The sequence below is a fragment of the Urocitellus parryii genome, chromosome 9, assembly GCF_045843805.1.
Source record: "Urocitellus parryii isolate mUroPar1 chromosome 9, mUroPar1.hap1, whole genome shotgun sequence".
Classification (NCBI taxonomy): Eukaryota; Metazoa; Chordata; class Mammalia; order Rodentia; family Sciuridae; genus Urocitellus; species Urocitellus parryii.
In genome coordinates, this window is record NC_135539.1 from 54,083,446 (window position 1) to 54,104,498 (window position 21,053).

Genomic DNA, 21,053 nt, shown 5'->3' on the forward strand with positions numbered 1-21,053 from the left:
AGAAACTATTATTTTGTATATATATGTATAACGTTTGCTTTGGGAACTGTGTATTTATTTCCTATGCAAAAATCAAACACAATCTTAAAAATAAGAAATAATGTGATGAATTAATCACCATACAGTTCAATGTAACTCAGTATTCCATAGTCATAGGAAAGTCCTCTGATTCTAATTACTCATATCTCATAGGTGCCTAATTACCACTCAGAACAATAATGAACAAATACATACATGTCACCACTTAAAAAATAAAATGCTGTTGGTGGTGCATGCCTATAATCCCATCAACTGAGGCAGGAAGATCACAAGTTCAAGGCCAGCCTCAGCAAATGAGCAAGGCCCTATGCAACTTAGTGAAACTCTGTCACACAGTATAAAAAACAAGGCTGTAGGTGGGGCTCAGTGGGTTCAATCCACAGTAAAATAAATGAATAAATAAATAGATAAATAAATAAACACTCTTCATAGCCTGTATGAGATCATCTTCATAACAGAATCAATTCCATTAACTAAGAAACTTTTTGTACAATACCATAATAAATAATGAATAGTTTCTCTCTGAAAGCAATTTATAAAACTCAACATAATTTCCATATCAAAATATCATATGTAAAAAAAGCATACATAAAAAGAAGCTATACTCAAGGAATTCGATAAGAAAAAACAAACTAAAAAAACATATACACTATATACAACATTAAAGGTATATTAGAATTTATATTTATATTTTATAAATTGAACATTCAAGGGCCAGTAATCTGTTGTTTCCATAAAAAGAGAAAAAAATCATATCTAAAAGGAAATTTTTGCCATTTTGGAGTCCTAAACTGATAGTATAATTCATTTCCATCCTATTATATGAAAAGGCCTCCAAATTCTGAAAAAAAAAAAAAACTCACAGTAAAACGATATGGCATTTTCAGGAGACTATTAACTATATTACATTCAATTCAATTGTTTTTATATTATTTATCATAATCAAACAGTTTGCTCAAATATGTTTTCTAGTTACATAGAAACTTTATTTTCTGACAATTAAACATTTAAATATTTAATTAAATGTTTTAGAGCTTATAAAACTGACAACAATCTTGGGTTTATAATAATATGTTTTGGCCTTTTATTCTTTCTTGTGTCCCATAAAAACCTAATTTAAGTAGAAGCAACTCTTGCCCTTACAGACAGGTTTCCCAGAGCCATTGTGATCAACTATAATGCAGCAGAACTCATTGTGAGGCAGGGAGAAGACTGACTGTGCTCAGTCATTTTTTAACACTTAATCCATGCTCACTTTTGTAAGACATTCTCAAAGAGAATTCACAAGTGATCATCCTATGGATATGAAAGGCTGTGCTCTCTATCACATCAGGCTTTGTTTTTTTATGGCAGTGCTGGGAATCAAACCTAGGGCACAAACAGACTGGCAAATGTTCTACCACTAAGGAACCTCCCCTGCCAATGCCATCTAGTTTTTCAAAGTAGGAACATTGCTTTCCCTTGAAAGAACTTACATTTACCCATCATTTGTTGGTCCTTTAATCTGTAATAATTTCTCAATCTTCTTTTTCATCATATATAGATGCTGAGAAACAGCAATTTTGTGATCAAGTACCAACAATGCAATAATACTACTGAGTTAATAGATCTGCCAATGTCCATGTCTTAACATTTAGCAAGTTTTTGTTAATTTACCTATAATCTGAACTCTTTAGCTCATAATTAATGAAAGTCACACTATCGTACAGTATTTTGAAATAGTCAATTTAGCTAACTCCATAAAGAATCAACCAATAATACACAGTATCAGAAAAAGTGATGTCAGCCAGGCAGTACACACCCGCAATCCCACGTTTAAGGTCAGCCAGGGTAACTTAAAGAGATTGTATCTCAAAATAAAAGGAGGTCTAGGGGTATATGTCAGTGGTAGAAAACTTGCCTAGCATATATGAGGACCTATGTTCAGTCTCTAGAACTGCAAATAAACAAACAACAACAACAAAAATAATAATTAAAAAAAGGAAAGAAAGAAAAAGTGGAATCATTATAGGGACTTTTTCTTTTCAATTTATTCAAACATTTATGAAAGAAAGGAAGAAAGAGAGGCGGGGGAAGGGAGGAGAATAGAAAAGAAGGGCTTAGTATTTACAAACATCAAACAACAAACACTATTTTAGATCAACAAATGGATAGAAACAAAGACACATTGGAATTCATAAATGTTATAAAGAAAAGGATAGTGAGCAAAGACACAATAATGGAAGGCAGCAGGGATGTCATCCTCTTTCAAATGTGAGGATTAAGGAAGGTTCTTTCATGTGATCCTTTATATGAAAGATAAGAAGGAACCAAATCTGAGAATTATGAGGACAGCAAGCCAGGCTGAGGCAACAGTAGGAGAAAGGCTAGGAGAGGGAAAGGGGCGGAGTTAGTTGAATACATATTTTGCTGATTGGAAAGATCTAGCAGAGAGAGACAAAGATACTCATGACTAGGTAGTTGTCTATGAGTTTAATATAAGAACAGAGTCCAAAGTCTGAGAAGGATGGGAGACAGCACAGAAGTGAGGACACTAGCAGGTGAGAGATGAAGGAAGCCTCCTCCTGGAATGATTAAGTACAGTCCCAGCACCAAGAGGTGGACTTGATGGTGGGAATACAGGGATGTTTATACCCTCTTCTCAGTGGATTAGGAAGCTAAGTCATAGAGGCCCAGGTAATGAATGATTTTTAACAATTCAAGGGATTACCAATGCTTCTCCAAGAGTTTAACTTAATTCCAATAAATATCAACAATGCAATCCCATCTCACAATATGGAAATTATACTTCTTGAAGAAAAAGAGAAAAAAATGCTCATGCTCACAATCTTGTATAGTTTGATGTACTAAAAATAAAAATAAATAAATAAAAAATAAAGATTTCAAAAGTAACACGTACTGTAAAGGAGTAGAACCAATATTCGCTTGTGAAATGAAACCCAAAGGCCCATTCTAATTTTTCCCCAATACCAGCACGTGTGTGTTGTAGAAACAACATTTATTCCCAGTACTTTAACCTCTTTATAGTCTGTTCAGGTATTTCAAAAAACCCATCTAGGGCTGGGTGTATAGCTCAGTTGTAGAGAGTTTAACTAATATGCACAGCCTTTGGTCCCATCCCTAACATAGGGGCAAGGGAACAAAAAAAAAAAAAAAAAAGGAAAAGTGATCTACATTCTCAGCCATAACATTTGAGAAAAACATGAAAAACAGAAGAAAAAACAAAAAGACTTGTTGATATACAGAACCAATGAAAAATATTACAGGACATACTCACATAGATCACAGTGGAGATAAAGACATAAAACCAATGAACAAAATGTTTTATCCCTTAAAATAGGAACATTTTAGGACTACTTCATGTCCATGTTCAAGGTAGGTGGGAAAAGTCTGTGTAGCACTGAAGAAAAGTATATATACCTCGATCATAAAATCTGCAAATTAAAAATGGCTTATGAATGATTCAATTTCTACAAGCAGGCTGTAGGAAATAGGTAGTGAAAACAACATATTGTAGGCTAAAAATGTTAATGCAAGTTCTTTACCAGCATTTTTTAAAGAACAGCAGTTCTACTGTTCATGAAAGATAGAAATAAAACCCAAAATTTCAAAAGCAAATGACATACAGATGGGTGGGAATATAATATAAAGCAAGTATTCTTTCTACCATCATATTTAATCACACAACTCACAACAAAAATCTTTAAGACTGCCTGCAGTGAAAATATGAAAAGGCACCTGAAGGTCAGAGCTAAAAATGAAAATGCATCTTAATCCATAGAACAGGCTCTCAAATGTCTGATTCTAGCAGCAGTACTCACAGGCAAGGGAATCATCAGCTACTAACAGATTCCCCATGAAGGTTAATCCACGCACCACCCAAGATTTTTTTTTCACTCAGTAGAATTTCTGCCTCACTTCATTGCTGCTTGCAGGCTTCTAGAACCATAGGCCAACAAAGCAATAAATATGGTCAGCAATCAAGGGAAAGGAAAAAATAGATATGCAACCCTTCAACTGCATAATCCGTTCCAAAAGAAAATGAGTGACACTGGACCTCCTAACTCCTCTCCTCACTTATACTGCAAAGGAATCCATATGCATAACCAGTGGCCAAGTGGAAGCCTTCATAAGACACTTAGAATTCTTGAATAGTATCCTTACATTTAATCCTATTAAAACTACACATGGTTGCCAAAAACAAAAGGAAATATTTTAAAATGGATGCAGACTCAGAGATTAACACTAATGTCATTTTGGTGTCAGATTATGTTCTTCAGAAATGAACCAGAGATGATTTAAAAAGATTAAATTTTATTCTAATTCTGATAAGATGCCACAGAATCAAGAATCCAATTCTGAAAGGATGATGAGGGCATTAGAAATACGCCAGGGATGAAAATGAACCAGCACAGCATACCAAATGGTCCTTCCAATATGCAAGGAGAAAATAACATTTAAGAGAATCAAATCAGTCAGGGATGGGGATGGAACTCAGTGGTAGAGCTCTTGTCTAGCATGTGTGAGGCTGTAAGGAGTTCAATCCCCAGCAAAACGCGCACGCGCAGACACACACACACACACACACACACAAAATTAGTCAACACAAAACAGAGTTGCTGAGGTAAAACCATTAAACAGATTTTTACCTAAAATGAAAGACAGGAAGAAAAACAGCTTCTTAGAAGTCTCTACAGAAACTTGGTCTGCATTTCAACCTGTAATAAATCCATATCTGCCAAATTTATTTTTTCCATTTTGTACACAATGAAAATGAAGGTTGGGGAGTTTATTTTCCTTGGATACAGCCATACAGCCATTGATGTGAGGGCCAGAAAGCAAGACCCACTCATCGGAGGGGCAAGTTTCTAATACTGACACATGCTTCCCAGACTCCAGTGTCTTTTTGTCTGTAAATATGTGTAAGGGCAGAATGTTTCTTGTCTTTCTCAGGAGAAAATGCCAACTAAAGTGGCCCTCCCTGTGACCTGCAAGACTTCCCTAGGAAGTCAAGGGATCATTTCTAAAAAGATTGTCAACAGGGGACCCTACACTCCAGACCTGTTCTCCATTGATACTGTGGAGTCCATAATACTTGATAATAAAAGTAGGATATATATAAGGCTCATGGAAAATACATGCTACATCCTTTAGTCTTTATATATATTGTAACAGTAGTCACCCTATCATGGAAGCACAATAAAATAATCTGCTTTTGCATTAATATATCCAGGTAAGAAGACAATTCTTTCAAAAGGATGGTTTTGGTTTTATTTTTGGTGTTATTGTAAGAACAACTTTCTGTTATAAAACCTCTAGCTTTAATCATTAAAATTAAGTTTAATTTTAATATAATCTTGGAGATTTTTAGTTTCTACATTTGGTGCTTCTAGAGAAAAACACAATTATGTTTGCTTCTAAACAAATTTTGCAAAGGTTTTCAAATAATATTAAGAAATCTCCTTCCTATAAATATACAACTGTATGAATTTAGAATGAGAGGGCTTAGGTTATTTTAAACCAAATAATCAGAAGAGTCATTGCTTACTCAGTGCCCATGGATTAAAGAATAATCATAAAATGAACTACAATAATACACATTTCGATTACCCTTTGGCATAACCAGAACCTGACCTTGTTTCCCACAAATGACAGTAGACACTATGAAGTTCTGTTTCTACATCTGCATTTTGATTGCTCTCTGTTTAATGCTGTGACCATTGAGTTATTTTACTGGCCAGTCTGCAGCTATTGTAATCAGATTTCTAAATAAGCCATCTCCTGGTTCTATAATTAATAAAGTATGATCACTTTATAATACAGAAATCATCTTCTTTATATCATCTACATAGTTCTAGATCTGAGAAAGGGAGATTTCCCACCCCACCCCCTTATTCCAGAAACTCTAGTAAGTACTAGGGAAAGAAACAGGATGTTCCTATATAGGGAAAAAAAATTCAAGTGTGATGAATCACATGAAAACAGGAGCCACAGTCTGTCTGTCACCAACACTCACAAGTTCATAAGACAAAGTGAAAATAGGTAAAACCAAGGGCCAAAATTACTTATTGACTGGGCATGGAAGGAAATACATTTTTTAAATGCTTCCATAAAACCTGAATACACTAAAAAATGCTTTTTCACTATGTTTTAAATTTACTTTTGCCCTAAATATTTAAAAATTTGGTGTAAATAAAAATATAATAAAAAGCAAAAATAAAACAAATTTAGAGTAGCATGATTATAGGAATATAGCCATTATGTATCATGTCAATATTAATGACAACATCAAAATATTTGTGAAGGTTTAAGAAGTATCAGAATAAACATCTGTAAGTAGGTTATTCTGACAATAAAAAAGATAAGTATTCTCTAGCATTCTTCTCCATATACAAATATCTTGTATTTAAGATTTGGTTGTGGGCTGGGGATGTGGCTCAAGCAGTAGTATGCTCACCTAGCATGCGTGGGGCGCTGGGTTCAATCCTAAGCACCATATAAAAATAAAATAAAGATGTTGTGTCCACCGAAAACCAAAAAACAAATATTAAAAAATTGTCTCTCTCTCCCTCTCTCTCTCTCTCTTAAAAAAATTGCTTGTATTCTTTTTGTAATATCTAGGACTCTACAAGTTCAGGCTAACATAAAAACAGACACTATTCCCATCTGAGTCATTATCATTTCAAAAGGACTATATGATTAAAGGTCAGACATGTAAATACTCTGCATGAAAAATATAAAGTCAATGTGTCATAACTTGAACAAGTAACAAAGGTATATAAAATAACAAGGGGAAAAAAAAGGCATCGTGGGGACTGGGCCTGTAGCTCAGTGGTAGAGCATGCTTAGCATGCACAGTTCCTGGGTGGCAATCCCTGCACCCTCTTGTCATGGCTCTCAACTCCTGGCTTTGAGACCTTAAGATACAACCCTGGATGGTGGAATTTCTATTTGGCTGGCAAGGGGACAAATGTGAAAGTATTGAACATCTAAGTTTCCAGTGGAACAGTGTCCTCATCAAATATTCAAGATATTTTTCCACCTTCTGAATAATCTGCCAGTTAGATGAGGTTTTTCTTGATGGAAAGAACCCTAGAACATATTTTTCACTAAAGGTCAGGGCAGTCATTCTTCTCACTAAGTTTAAGTGGCAGTTAGAGGACCCCTTATACTTCCTTGCTATTTCTGCTAATTGGGTTCAGGACTGTTCACCAAGAGAAAGTAGTGAAATGGCAGGCTCCCAATTAGCCTATATTTTCCTTAAGATCATTCAATTTCAGGTCCTAAATACTTCCAATCATGTATTATAACGTTCCTGCCTCCTCTTTTGTAGAATTCATTAGTTTCAATAAAGTGTGAGGATACAAAACAAAATCAGCTTATGATCCATATCTGCCAATATTAAACTACAGTCCATGCAGAGTCAGGGAAATGGTAATGGTTAAAAGAATTCAAACTTCTTAAAACCTACTACCACATCAAAACTAAGAGTTCTATAGCTTTTTTTCTTTGTTTCCTCTGAGTCTCAGAATCAAAATTTCAGAAGCATGAAAAACTTTTTCAACAATCCATTTAGTTTTTCAGATCCTCAGTGTTTCCTCTGAGATCTTTCAGAGAAAGGAAGTCACAGACTGACAAACCAAAAGGATGTCCTTTGAAAGATAAACAGCCCTCTGCCTCTTGAGATGAATCTGATGTAGGACTGAGCTACAGGTGATTCTGAGCAAGGTGAGTTTGTCTCTGAAAAGCAGTACTGTTTCTGGAAACCATGCCATCTCGACCCCAAGTGCTTCCCAATACAGAGTTCTACTAAGACACACCATCTCCTTTTTGTTATAGAAGTGAAACCACCAATACCCTGACAGAAGGAAAGAAGCTTCAATATCCCCTTATGTAGGATCAGGTCCATGCCCCCAAAACAAGACACTCTGGGTTTCTGGAAGTGCCTTTGGCTCAGCATTCCAAAGCACCCATTGTCCTTTTCTCTCAGCTGTTTATTCCCATTGGCAAAGCTGATGTGATAACAACTGCCTTCAACAACAGAGATAATGAGAGACAAGCACTCTGGTAGGAAACAGAGCAAAACCAAAAGCACTGAAGGCATACAAAATCTAGAACTCTCTTGACCTCTCCAGTGTAGAGGCATAACTGAAAGGAGGGCAGCCATCAGTTCTGCCCTGGCAATCCCAAATTGTAAAGTCTGAGGGTTGATCATCATTCTTTTTTTTTTTTTTTTTAATTTTTAAGAATACAAAACATTATTTCTTCTGTGGGATGCAAACTTTTTTACTTGGGATGGCAAGAACTATGGAGGAAAAAAAGCCTCAAAATAGACATGGGGCCATTAAAGTCAGATGACTCATAGGGAATAGTTAACAAAATAAGCAAATTGCACTGACAGTATATAAAGTGGAACCAATAACTCTTCTTCTGTCCAAACAATAGTGCTTACTTCTGACAAAGAAATTTACTCTGAGCTTTGTTTTATTTTGTGTGTGTCTGTGTGTCTGTGTGTGTGTGTGGGGGGGGGGGGATTCTTGTCCTGTAAATAAATTTCACTCTAATTCTGCTGAAGAGAAATCACCAACTGCTTCTACTTTTCTAGGTATACAGTCTCATTCATACCGCATTTAATGAATGCATCATCTTTTTCTAAACTTAAGTCAAAGGAGATGGTTTAGGCCTAGGAATCAACCAGCTGATGTCATCTACATAGAATGAGGAGTACCCATTTTTCCAAAACCTACCTATCGTGAAACAAATATATCAAATAATGTCAACAGAAACAAATCAAGACTAAGTCTTGGGGGGGCGTTTTCTCAAAACAATCTTTTATGCTCCCCCCCCAAAAAAAAAACCATTTTATACTATAATTACAAAAAGAAACTGTACCACTTCCTTACAACAAATCTACAATTGTAACAGTAGATAGAAGTTATATCCTTATGGGGCTGGGGATGTGGCTCAAGCGGTAGCATGCTTGCCTAGCATGCATGGGGGCCCTGGGTTCGATCCTCAGCATCACACAAAAAAAATAAAAATAAAGATGTTATGTCCACCGGAAACTAAAAAATAAATATTTAAAAACTTTTCTCTCAAAAAAAAATTAGTTATATCCTTATAATTAAATGTAGTATCATTTTTAGAAAACCCTGAACTGTCAATCTTTGTATCCAAATATTTCAATTAAAATGTCATATTTAGCATATTTAGTTAATGCAGGTTGTCATTCAGTGTGCCTATACTGCCCTCCCTTCTTGATTTAACAGCCCCTTGATAATATTCAGTGATGACAAAGCCCCTTCCCTTAACTCCAGGGGGTTAAGCTCCAATAGTCTAAACCAACACTGGTATTTTACTCCTTTTGATTTAGAAGTGGGCAGAGAAGTAATGCAATTTTGGCTAACAAAACACTAAGGGGCATCTGTTGGGAGGCTGTGGGAAAGGCTTTCTTGCATTCAAAAAGAGCCACAAAGAGGACAAAGGCCTTGTTCCCCATCCTTTTTGAAAGATGTGATAGTTAGGGCTCTAGTAATAAAAGACAGTCAAGGTGGACTGGGGAGGGGCACCCTGGAAGGAGAATTCAGACCTTCCCTGAGGTTGCTGAGTTTTAAATATAGTCTTAGGAGGGCTTTCCCTCCCTCCAGACTTACTGTTGAACAAATAACAGTATCAGGAACTAGCAAATTCAACTATCCAAATCTTAAAAACATTTATTTTAAAGAAATACTGTAATAACAATTCATTTAAAAATCTGAAATTTTAAGAAATCAGTGTTTCCTAAGAAGAATCTCCATTTTTTAAAAAAAAATTGTTTAAAATTATTTCCATCTCAATATTGATATGCTAATACTTACTATATGATAGAAATGAGTACCTTTGCAATACCAAAAAGTGGTGTACAAGGAAAATTATCCTTTTTTGCTGGTTCATATTTGAATATTCCACAAAATTATTTTAGGTGGTTTGCACTATATGAAACACAAACTGAGAAAAAATATGTAAAATGCTTAGGATTTCTTTCAACTGATGTCATTAATCTAAACTGAAAACTGCTATTCTAATATTTAGGCAACACCAATTATTAATCATATAAAATTATTGAAATATTTAAACAATAAAACATTCTCCCACTGAGTGCTCACACAGTTTTACACCTATATGAACATTTTTAAAGAAAATAACTAATTAATCAAGGAACCACAAATGTTTGTATTTAGTGTAAAAACTATTAAAACATGTTCAACATCACTGAATATCATGGAATTGTCAATCAAAACCATGAGTTGTCACCTCCTACCTGGTTAGGACTACTGTTATCAAACAGTCAAAAGATACAAAGTGTTAATGAAGATATGAAGAAAAGGCAACCCTTGCACTCTGCCGTTAGGAATGTAAATTAGTACAGACACTGGGGCAAACAGCATGGATGCTCAAAGGTAAAAGCTGAACCACAATCTAATCCAACAATTCCACTTTATGGATATGTTCTAAAAGAAATAAAATTACCTCATTAAAAGCATATTTGTCCTTCCATTTCATAAAAGAATTATTCATAATAGCCAGGATATAGAAACAATTTAAGGATTCATCAGCAGAAAAATGGATAAAGAAAATCAGAGGTACACACAGGAATATTATTCAACCTTAATAAAGAAGAAATCCTGTAATTTGTGACAAGGATGAACATAGAGAACATTATACTCAGTGAAATAAGCTATACACAGAAAGACAAATACCACATAGTCTAACTGATATTTAAAAGTGAAATAGAACTCATATTACCAGGAGCTGGGCATGGAGGAAAATGTGAAATACTGGTCAAAGGGTACAAACTTTTAGTTATAAGACCAATGTAAAGCATCGTGAGTACAGTAAATAATAAGGCATTACAGAGTTGAAATTCTTTAAAAGAATACATTAAATGAAATGTTCTCATTTCACACATACACAACGCTATCCATGTGAGGTAACAGATTTATTAATCATCTTGATTGTGGTAATGACTTCACATTGTATGCATATATCAAAACATCACTTTGTACACCTTAAATATATACAGTTTTGTCAATTATGCCTCAATAATGGCTGGCAGAGACTTTTTTAAAAAACTATTACAATGACAAGGAAAACACTGGGATTCCCCACTATGAAGGAGAGAGGAAAGGAGGGGGCGGGAAGACAAAAGAAAAGGGCAAGAGAAAGGGGAAAGGAAGAAAAATATTATGACTCAATAAGAATCCAAGACATTAAAAACAATTAATTGGAAGAATTAGCTTACCAGGTAAATTCTTAGTCTTTCTAGGCAGCAGCACTTCTCAAATAGTGATATAACACTGTCTTGGTCAAGCTATTTCTCCCCCCACCTTTGGTGCTGGGATGAAACCCAGGACCTTGCAGGTGGTAAATATGCACTTTACCACCAAGCAGAATTTGTAGCCCTTTTTTTTAGCAAATGGTAAACAATTCAGACTTTGTGAATCATTAGGTGGTTGTTTCACAAAGTAAACTAGCCAAACTCTAAAAATCTGAATACTTAAAATAAGTCATTGACATTTATGAAGGGTGTGTTGGCTTGGATATGAGATGTTCCCCAAAAGCTCACTTGTGAGACAATGCAAGAAAGTTCAGAGAAGTGACTGCATTGTGAGTGTCTTAACCCAATCAGTGCATTAATCCCTTGATGAGATTAACTGGGTGGGAAGTAAAGGCAGGCGGGGTGTGGCTGGAGGGGAGATATATATATATATATATTTGGGGTATATATTTGTATCTGGCAAGTGGATACTCTGCTTCCTAACCATCATGTGAGCTGATACCCTTTGCCACACTCTTCTGCCATGATGTTCAGCTTCAGCTTGAACCATGAAGAATGGAGCCTGCTATCTATGGATTAAGACCTCTGAAATCATGAGCTCTCAAATAAACTTTTGCTCCTCTACAGTTGTTCTGGTTGGGTCCTTTTAGTCACAGCAGGAAAAAAAAAAAAAAAAAAAAAAAAAGCTGACTAAACCAAAGGTATAAGTGCCTAAACCTGCCTGACAAAAATAAACTAGATAACTAGATTCTAAAACAACACCATGGCATATATTCCTCTCATAAAGTGAAGTCAGGAATAATGAAAAGTTTTAATTTGCCTTTCAGATTCCTTGACTTACCGTCTAATGAAAAAGAGAAGAGCCTTGAAATTGTCCTCACTAACTGCATTATTCAATGCCAAATATCTGGGCTGCTGCAACATTACCAGCTGCAGTATTTCAGAAAATCTCCTGCAAATATTCACAGCTACTCAGAAGAAATCTTTGAGTAGCACAAGAATATTGTGCATTTAGTTTTAGATGGACTCAGACATAGAACCTACTACTTGAAACTTTGTTTTAAGTATGTATGAAATAGGATGTTGCACCAAGGATGCATGTAGAAGGAGGCTTTTATGTTACCTGTTCTTGCTTCTCCAACCACTTGTCCACCATTGGGTGACTGGCACTGAGAGATGAGCGAGCATTGTCTCTCTGGAATTGATTAGACCAGTTACTAGTATCCCGTGGGAGGCTTCTGTAGTTTTCATCTTTCTATTCAAAATGAAAAACAAAAAGGCATCTTGTGAAACACCAGACCAGAAGTAGTAGGAGAATGATTCCACATATTTAAAATATTTTTCCAAGTCTATACAAAGTAGCTGATTGAGAACATTACACCCACATTAGACCTCAAAAATGATGTAATGTGCTTAGGTCAGGGAAGTCTAATCTCTCTCTCTCTCTTTCTCTTTCTCTCTCTCTCTCTCTCTCTCTCTCTCTCTCTCTCACACACACACACACACACACACACACACACACACACACACCACACACAAAACACTTGTATATTTCATACTCCCACCTTACTCAATTTCCCCAGGCTGAGCAAGTCTATTTAAAAAGTTAAAAAGGAAAAAAATCTGTAAGCGAGACATTGATTATTTGTTAATAGTGCCATCTTCTCTTTTTACTCTTCTTTCTAACATCATAATTATATCGTGGGGTGTCTTCTACAATTTACCCAAAATGTTGACAATAAGGAAGGCTAATAGATTTGCTACTTTTGGGATCCTTGTAGTTTTGTAACTTTGGGTAAGAGATTTTAGATTCTCAGGGCTATTGTGTTATCTATTTCAGAAACTGTCAGGATTAACTAAAATATCAAGATAAGGTGAAAGCTATCACAAACCTGTCATTTTTAACAGACACATAATCACTCACTCTGACATGGTTATGATAAGCTATATCTTAACATAAATAAATATTTATTAACTAAGTTTTTAATATTCCTCAGAATAATCAAGTGCTACGGGATGACTCAAAGAGTAAATTATAAGAATTTATTTTGACTTTTGGGATTTAAAACTTAATTTTAATGTTCAGAAAAGAAATGACAAATCTAAGTAGAGAAACTGAATTTTGAGTTCACTAACTAAATCTAAATTATCTTCTATAAGAACAAATTTAAAATGTTACCTTTTGCTTAGCCCCTCTAGTCAAAGTAAGAGAAATATAATATTCTTCTTAATTTTGCTAAGAGCAGTCTGGCTATAAATATTATATATGCAATTGATTCTTATTCCTCATTCCTTAAACTATATAAGCACCACATACTATCAATTTTTTTAAGTGCAATAATACGATCTCATTGTATAACTCTTAGCTGTAGACCAGGTTACTCTTTTCTCTTTATGAGTTCTACTAGAGAATAAAACAAGTACAAATGAGTAGTCTTGGACCTATGTCAATACTATAACACATGAAAATAAAGAAACAAAAAATATACATTTACCAATATAAACTTTGATGTGAAACTTTTGGATTTTTTTTTTGAAGAATTAAACTGAAAAAACTAAAATCATTTTTAGATTGTGATAGTCCAACATTTGCAGCAAGTAGTTTTTATTAGAAAAAAAAATCTATAAAAAAGTTTACTAGTAAAATCAATAAATTTCTGGTCAGTGCAGCTTGTAATGGGACTGTAATGGGACATAAACACAAGCACAAGAAAATGCTGATAAGATTAAGGATGCTGGTCCAAGCTCAGGGATTAGAGCTGACCTTGCTTACAGGCATGGAAATGATAAGGAGCAAACATGCCCAAGTCTAAGGAAAGGAATGGAGCAAACAAAGAAACTGAGACTCACCACATGTCAAAATACTAAGAGCCTTTCCTGAAAATGCATGCTTCAGAATGAAGCAAAGGAAAAATTATTTTGCAGCATATTCCATAAATACACTGACAAGAACTTCAAATAAGCCACAAAGGATAGATAATCAGTGATAGAAACTTAAATGTCTACAAAGAGAAGAACAATTAGAAATAGGGTGAAATGCAATTTTTATGTAAGGGATATTAGAGTTTCCATTCACTAGGAACCTTCTTTTATTCATTTCCCATTTAAGATGATTATAACACCAACTCCTTGCTTAGAAATTAAATCATTAACAGAAGGTCTGAAAAACCTATCCTGTCTTTTCAGTAGGAAAGGTTTCAGAGAAACCAACAGTGCCAGGTGACAAGGGAAAGTTTTTTCTTTTCAGAAATGTGCCAAGTAATGGAGTAGAATAAATAATAGAATTAGAAAAATCAACTGTTTTTAATTCCTAATGGAATAATTAATTCAATTAATTATTGTTAAATGTTAGGTGAAAAGTTGATAGGGGATAGTAGGGGATAGGAAAGGTAGCAGAATACAACAGTTACTAATAGGGCATTATGTAAAATTGTGGATGTGTAACCGACGTGATTCTGCAATCTGCATTTGGGGTAAAAATTGGGAGTTCATAACCCACTTCAATCTAATGTATGAAATATGATATGTCAAGAGCTTTGTAATGTTGTGAACAACCAATAAAAAAAAGTTGATAGGGAATTGGATGTTTGCATAGTGATAAAATATCACTTGAAAAGGGAGAATACATACATCTTTAAAATAATAGATCTGGTTCTACTACCATCTCAATTTTTTCCCCTTTTGGAATTCTGTCTGCAGCTGGTACTCCTTTGCTCCTTCTGAGTCCCCATCCCTGTTCTTATTCCTAAAACGGGTCCTCAAGGTCTCTTTCTATGGACTGATCACTACTGTCTCCCTGGACAAGCTCAAAAAAAAAATGCATAATTTCAAAACCATCTATCCTGATAACACGGCACTGGTCACAAATACTAAATATTTTCCTAAATTCTCAGTATAAATTTACAATTGGAAGCCTCAAAGAAACATCAAACACAACAGATCCAAAATGAAACTCACCTCCTAGGTCAACTCATGCACCCTTTCCAAACATATTCGGAATCAAACTCAACTCCTTCCTTTATAATCACCATAGTTCATAAATCTTGTGGTTTCAATATTATTTTTTTAGATTTTATTTCTTGACCATAACTGCACTTCAGGATCAATGTATCATTCATGTGAAATGACAACAGTGGCCTTCCGACAGGACGTGGTCTCTAGCCCTAAAAAATAATGTTCTAGGCTGCTTCCTGGCTGAGAATTTTTCTCAAATATATGTTGGAACACGTGGCCTTTGTGGCAAACACTGTATAGAGACAGAGGAATTTTCAGGTGACTGTGCTTACACTGCCGCACTCTCCTCTTCACCTTCACTCACCCTGTTTATGAGCCAAGACGTCCAACAGCATTTCTTCTACCCAAATAGTTCACATTCTTCAAACCCCAGGTTCAAATGCTACTTTCACTAAAGAGCATTCCCCGATTCTCAACAGAACTAATCATGTCATGCTTTTTGTTACCTCTATATTCTAATTTTACTTTAATTATAGTTCTAACTTATAATTTAGCTAATTTTAAAAATTGCTATTTCCACTATTGCAGTGAAGGCTGGACAGAGATCACCATTCACCTTTAAACCCAAGCATTTAACACAGTGGCCTACACCAATGAGACAGCTTCTTTATTATTTTTAAGGTTTCCTATTTTACATGTTTTCAGAAAATTGGAATTTTAAAAGAACACTCTCATAAATTATTTCAAAAATTATTAAGGGAGCACTTTAAAGAGGTATCAATATAAACATGGATGAAAAGTACTTCCACTGAAATGTAATGATTGTATTTTGAGATTTATACTAAAAAATGTGTACCATTAATGTATGCATATTTCAATTTAATGTCACACCTACAGTATACAATGTCTTTGGAAAATGTGATTATTCCTAATTGCATATGAAAATAGTGTTATTTCTCCATTTAAGTCCATTATGCCATGTAGTTCATACAGTAAGGTACCATAGAATAATCAAAGTATGGAGATTATGGCTAAAGATTAAGGACCTATTTTTTGAGGCTTTTTTTTTTCAGTTGTTGATGGACCTTTCTTTTACTTATTTATATGTGACACCGAGAAAAGAACCCAGGGTCTCACACATGCTAGGCAAGTGCTCTACCATGAGCCACAACCCCAGCCAGGACCTGTCTTTTTTCACTACACTTGAAAAATTATTTAATTTTATAATTATATATCAACTTTGAAGAGTTAATGGATAAGAAAAGTAAAGCTGACATTAACTCCTCATAATAAAAGTTTTTATAATTTTTATAATGGGAAGTCATTAATGAATCCATATATTAATTCATGTGTACTAAAAATTCAGCAAATTATAGTAGAATAAATAATAGAATTAGAAAAATCAACTGTTTTTAATTCCTAATGGAATAATTAATTCAATTATTGTTAAATGTTAGGTGAAAAGTTGATAGGGAATTGGATGATAATAAATCATTATCAATTAAGTAAAAAATTTTGAATCTATATTTTTAGCAACTAAGCAACATATATATTATATTGTTGATAGCATCATTCAGGTCCTACTAGCATTTTAGCCATGTTCTCCCACACAGTCTCGATTAAAGTTTGAGTCAAGTGCTAACAAAAAATGTAGATCTGAAAAGCTATTATTCTGTATTTATGATCGGAATGGATAAACAAACATCATTTAATGCAATTTCTTTCTTGGGGGGCGGGGGTGAGGAGATGTGTAACCAGGGACTGAACTCAGGGGCACTCATTCACTGAGCCACATCCCCAGCCCTATTTTGCATTTCATTTAGAGACAAAGTTTCCCTGAGTTGCTCAGCACCTCACTTTTGCTGAGAATGGCTTTGAACTAGGAATCCTCCTGCTTCAGCCTCCCAAGCCCAGGGGATTACAGACATGTGCCACCATGCCTGGCTTTTTAATGCAATTCATCACAATATATACATAGATGTTTACTATTTTGCCATTAAAATGTATATAGTAGACTATTTTCAATTTGAAATTATTGCAGAGAAAATTTTAAAAATGGGTAGTATTAGTTATATCTATGCAAGACTACATGCAAACTCATTTATAAATCAGATTATAAAAATGTCAAAAATGTAAAATCAACCAATGTCAGTCCTCTATTTCATACCTTAAAAGAAGACCAAGCCATCAAATTGTATTATTCCTGTTCAGATTTTACAACATGATACAGCAATACTTATAATAAATTGGAGAATGCATTTTAAATCAATTTCATAACTTGAATAAATTAATGTCTCATTTCTGTATAGTAGTAAACATCAAAGCAAAAACAGCAATCTTTAGGCTTAAAATAAACTCTTATCAGTAATATCAATGTGAAAAATACTAATGATTAAAATTGCTAATGACAAGACATAATTTATTCCACTAAAGCCTGTACTTTAAAGATTTTATAAGAAAAATAACTATAAGGAATTACTCTCCTTGTTTATTTTTATGTTTTAAATTATTTTAATCTTCCATTTAAGAGGCTGCCCCAAGCATCCATTCAGTTGTGTGCTGGATGGGGGAAGACTTTCCCTCTTGCCAGAAAAAAACAGATGTTCCTGCTGTGATCAGGGATTTTCCTTATCATCTAAAATGTACTGCCACATCATCAGGTGTCAAAAAGCCAGCAAGCTGGGAAATGCATATTAATGTGTTGCTCCCTGGTAGCAGTTTCCTGGTTATAGAGTAAATCTGGACCAGGGTATTGAAAGTAAGTGTGCTTTCTCCCCCACACTTCTCCCCAAGCCAATTATAATTCAATAAAAAGAAATCACATAGAATCCAACCAATGCCTTGAGATAGAAGCTTATTCCTGGCATGCTCAGCTGAGACTTCAAGGCTTTATCTCCCAGAAACAGCTATTTAGCTGATGGTCAGATTTCTTGGCAAGTCTACATGCCAATGTTGCAAAATCAGAACTATTTCATGATTTTTGAAGAAGTAATGGACATTTCTATCTTACTATGCAGGAAACCCAACTACATTTCCACTTTGCTTCAGTGCAAAAATTCCAGACACCTTTCTAAAAATCATGAGGAATCACACCATATTTTCAAACACAAAACATTCAATGCATATAAATTTCACTTTTGCACCCTCTGTGCATCATATGGTTTCAAATATTCCCATGTGATGTTAAGATTTTAAATTTAAAACATGTTTTCAATGCTGCAATTGTGGTAAAAGAGAATTCAATTTTCCACTTTATCATTTCTTCAGGAAATGATACACAAAGAACAAAGGAAACTATTTTCAGGATATGTAACCTGAAATTATGAGACTACAGTAAAATTAGTAATTATGGCTTTGGATAATTTTTTTCTAAAAAAATTACATAAAGCTTGCTAAAATCATCAGTAATCACACTGTTGATTCAATGTAGCAGACTCTTTCCTCTCTTCATGGACAGAGTTTATCTATTGTGCCTCCTGATAGGTACAACTTAGTAAACAACACTAGGGATAAAGCATATAAGAAGACACCTATACAATGTTCTGTAAATAAAATTGTTTCTGACTTTCAAGTCATCCTCAAAAACAATGAGAGAAAGATGGGGTAGTAGAGAGAAGGGATGGAAGAGAGAGAGGGAAAGACGAATAAATTGATTTACACACCAAAAAAACAGGTTCAATTACCAACTTGTAAATGAATGCAGAAAGTTCTGTAGCCAATAACATATCTATTAAGACTTTATTTTTACTTTTTTTTTTTGGGGGGGGGGGTTACTGGGCACTGAAACCACATGGCTTTATCACTATGTCCCCACTCCTTTGAATTTTTATTTTGTGACAGGGTCTCACTAGGTTGCTTAAGCTGGCCTTGAATTTGTGGTCCTCATGCCTTGGCCTCCTGATTCATTGTGATTAAAAGTGTGCACCAGTACAAACCACAGACATTTTTTTTTAAGATTTTTTTTTAAGATGAACAAAATACCTTTACTTTATTTTTTTTATATATTTATGGTTTCATGTGGTGCTGAGAATCAAACCCAGTGCCTCACATGTTCGAGGCAAGCACTCTACCACTGAGCTATAATCCCAGCTCCCCCCACAAGACATTTTCTAAAACATAGAAACTAAGAATTTTCTCCCAAACACAGCATAGGTTTAGATTATATCCACAATGCTTTGGGACAAGAATTGTTTTCAAATTTCAGATTGTTTTTCAGATTTGGAAATATTTGCATATACAGAAGGAGATATATCTTGGGTATCAGACACACATCTAAAACCAAAATTCATTAATATACAACATTTACATGTAGTATGAAGGTAATTTTATAGAATATTTAAGCGTGCACAAAGAAAAACAGTTTTATGGTGTGGGATTTATCAACTGTTACATTGGGTTGATGCTCAAAAAAGTTTAGATTTTGAAGTATTTCAGATTGTGAATTTTCAGATTAGGGATTCTTGACCTGTATTCATCATCGCTTATGATAGATACATGGCTATATTGAAGCATACTAGTACCCCCCATCTGTGGCTTGGCTTTCTGAGGTTTTAGCTACCAGTCACCATGGTTCAAAATTGTGAAATGGAAAATTACAGGAAAAATTCATAAGTTCTGAACTGTACAACATTCACAAGAATGTGATGAAACTGTGCCCTCCCTACTCTCTTGCTCTTTCTAACCAGAAGTGGATCAAACATTTGTCCAGAGTATCCAGGCCCATTACTCAGTAGTCATCATGATTATCAAATCAACAGCAGCAGTATCACAGTGCTTATATTCAGGTATTAATTCTTATTTTACTTAATATTGTCCCCAAAATGCCAAAGTAGTAGCAATATGCAAAGAAAAGCTTTGAAGTGCCCATCATATAATCATATACATATATATATATTTTTTTAAAAGTATAAGTTCTCAACATACTAAGAAAGAAAATTGTATGCTGAGGTTGTTTTGTTCTTGCACTTGAAACTACAAAAGTTATATGCTAAGTGCTTAGTTAAGATAGAAAAAAAAACATTAAATTTAAAGGTTCACTACTACATAAAATTTTAGGCATCCACTGGGAGTCTTGAAGTATGCTCCTATGGATAAAGGGAATCTATAATAAACCCCCACAAAAAAGCATTATTTGACATCCCTGGTTGCTAATATACTATGTGAAATGCCTAATGTTGTTGACCTGAGGTCAGTTTTTTTCTCCGTTATCTGTAATCCCTTAAACAATATCCAGCACATAAATGAGAATAAACATTAGTACAAAAGTACATCCTACTTTCCTTTTTGATAACAGGTTGCCCTCCTATTCTTAATAACTACTAATGATAGTCAGGGAAGAAAGAAAGGAAATAATAGTGTTTATAAAACTGTGCCAACAAAACCATGATGAGACAAACAGGAAGTCCAGACACCCACACATTTTTGTCAAAATGACAACATTGTGAGGAATAGATACTTTGATAAACTTCAGTAGAGTGTGCAACAAGAGACAACAATGGCTTTAACTTTTCAAAAATTTAAAACACGAAATGGTCAAAATTCAGAAATTCTGAAGGTAAACCTTTGTCAAATGCTCAAATTTTAAGTAATAAATATTTTATTTTTAAATGTCTGTTAACTTTTTAACTGAGCTTACATTTTAAATAGGAATTAGTAACAAAAACTGAAAATAATTTATCCAAGTAAACTATTTACCTAACCAAATTAAAATGTAAAAAAATAAAACCTCTCAGCTTATACACAT

General features: G+C 34.4%; 1 protein-coding gene across 16 annotated transcripts in view; it reads right to left on the bottom strand.

Annotated features, from left to right (window-relative positions):
• The window catches only part of Pard3 (par-3 family cell polarity regulator), a 656,694-nt gene that overhangs the window by 316,667 nt on the left and 318,974 nt on the right, over positions 1 to 21,053 (bottom strand). For all 16 annotated transcript variants that reach the window (XM_077803009.1, XM_077803007.1, XM_077803013.1 and 13 more), the window contains exon 5: positions 12,480 to 12,611. In XM_077803009.1, coding sequence (XP_077659135.1) covers positions 12,480 to 12,611 — 132 coding nt within the window. The remainder of the gene's footprint in view (positions 1 to 12,479; positions 12,612 to 21,053) is intronic.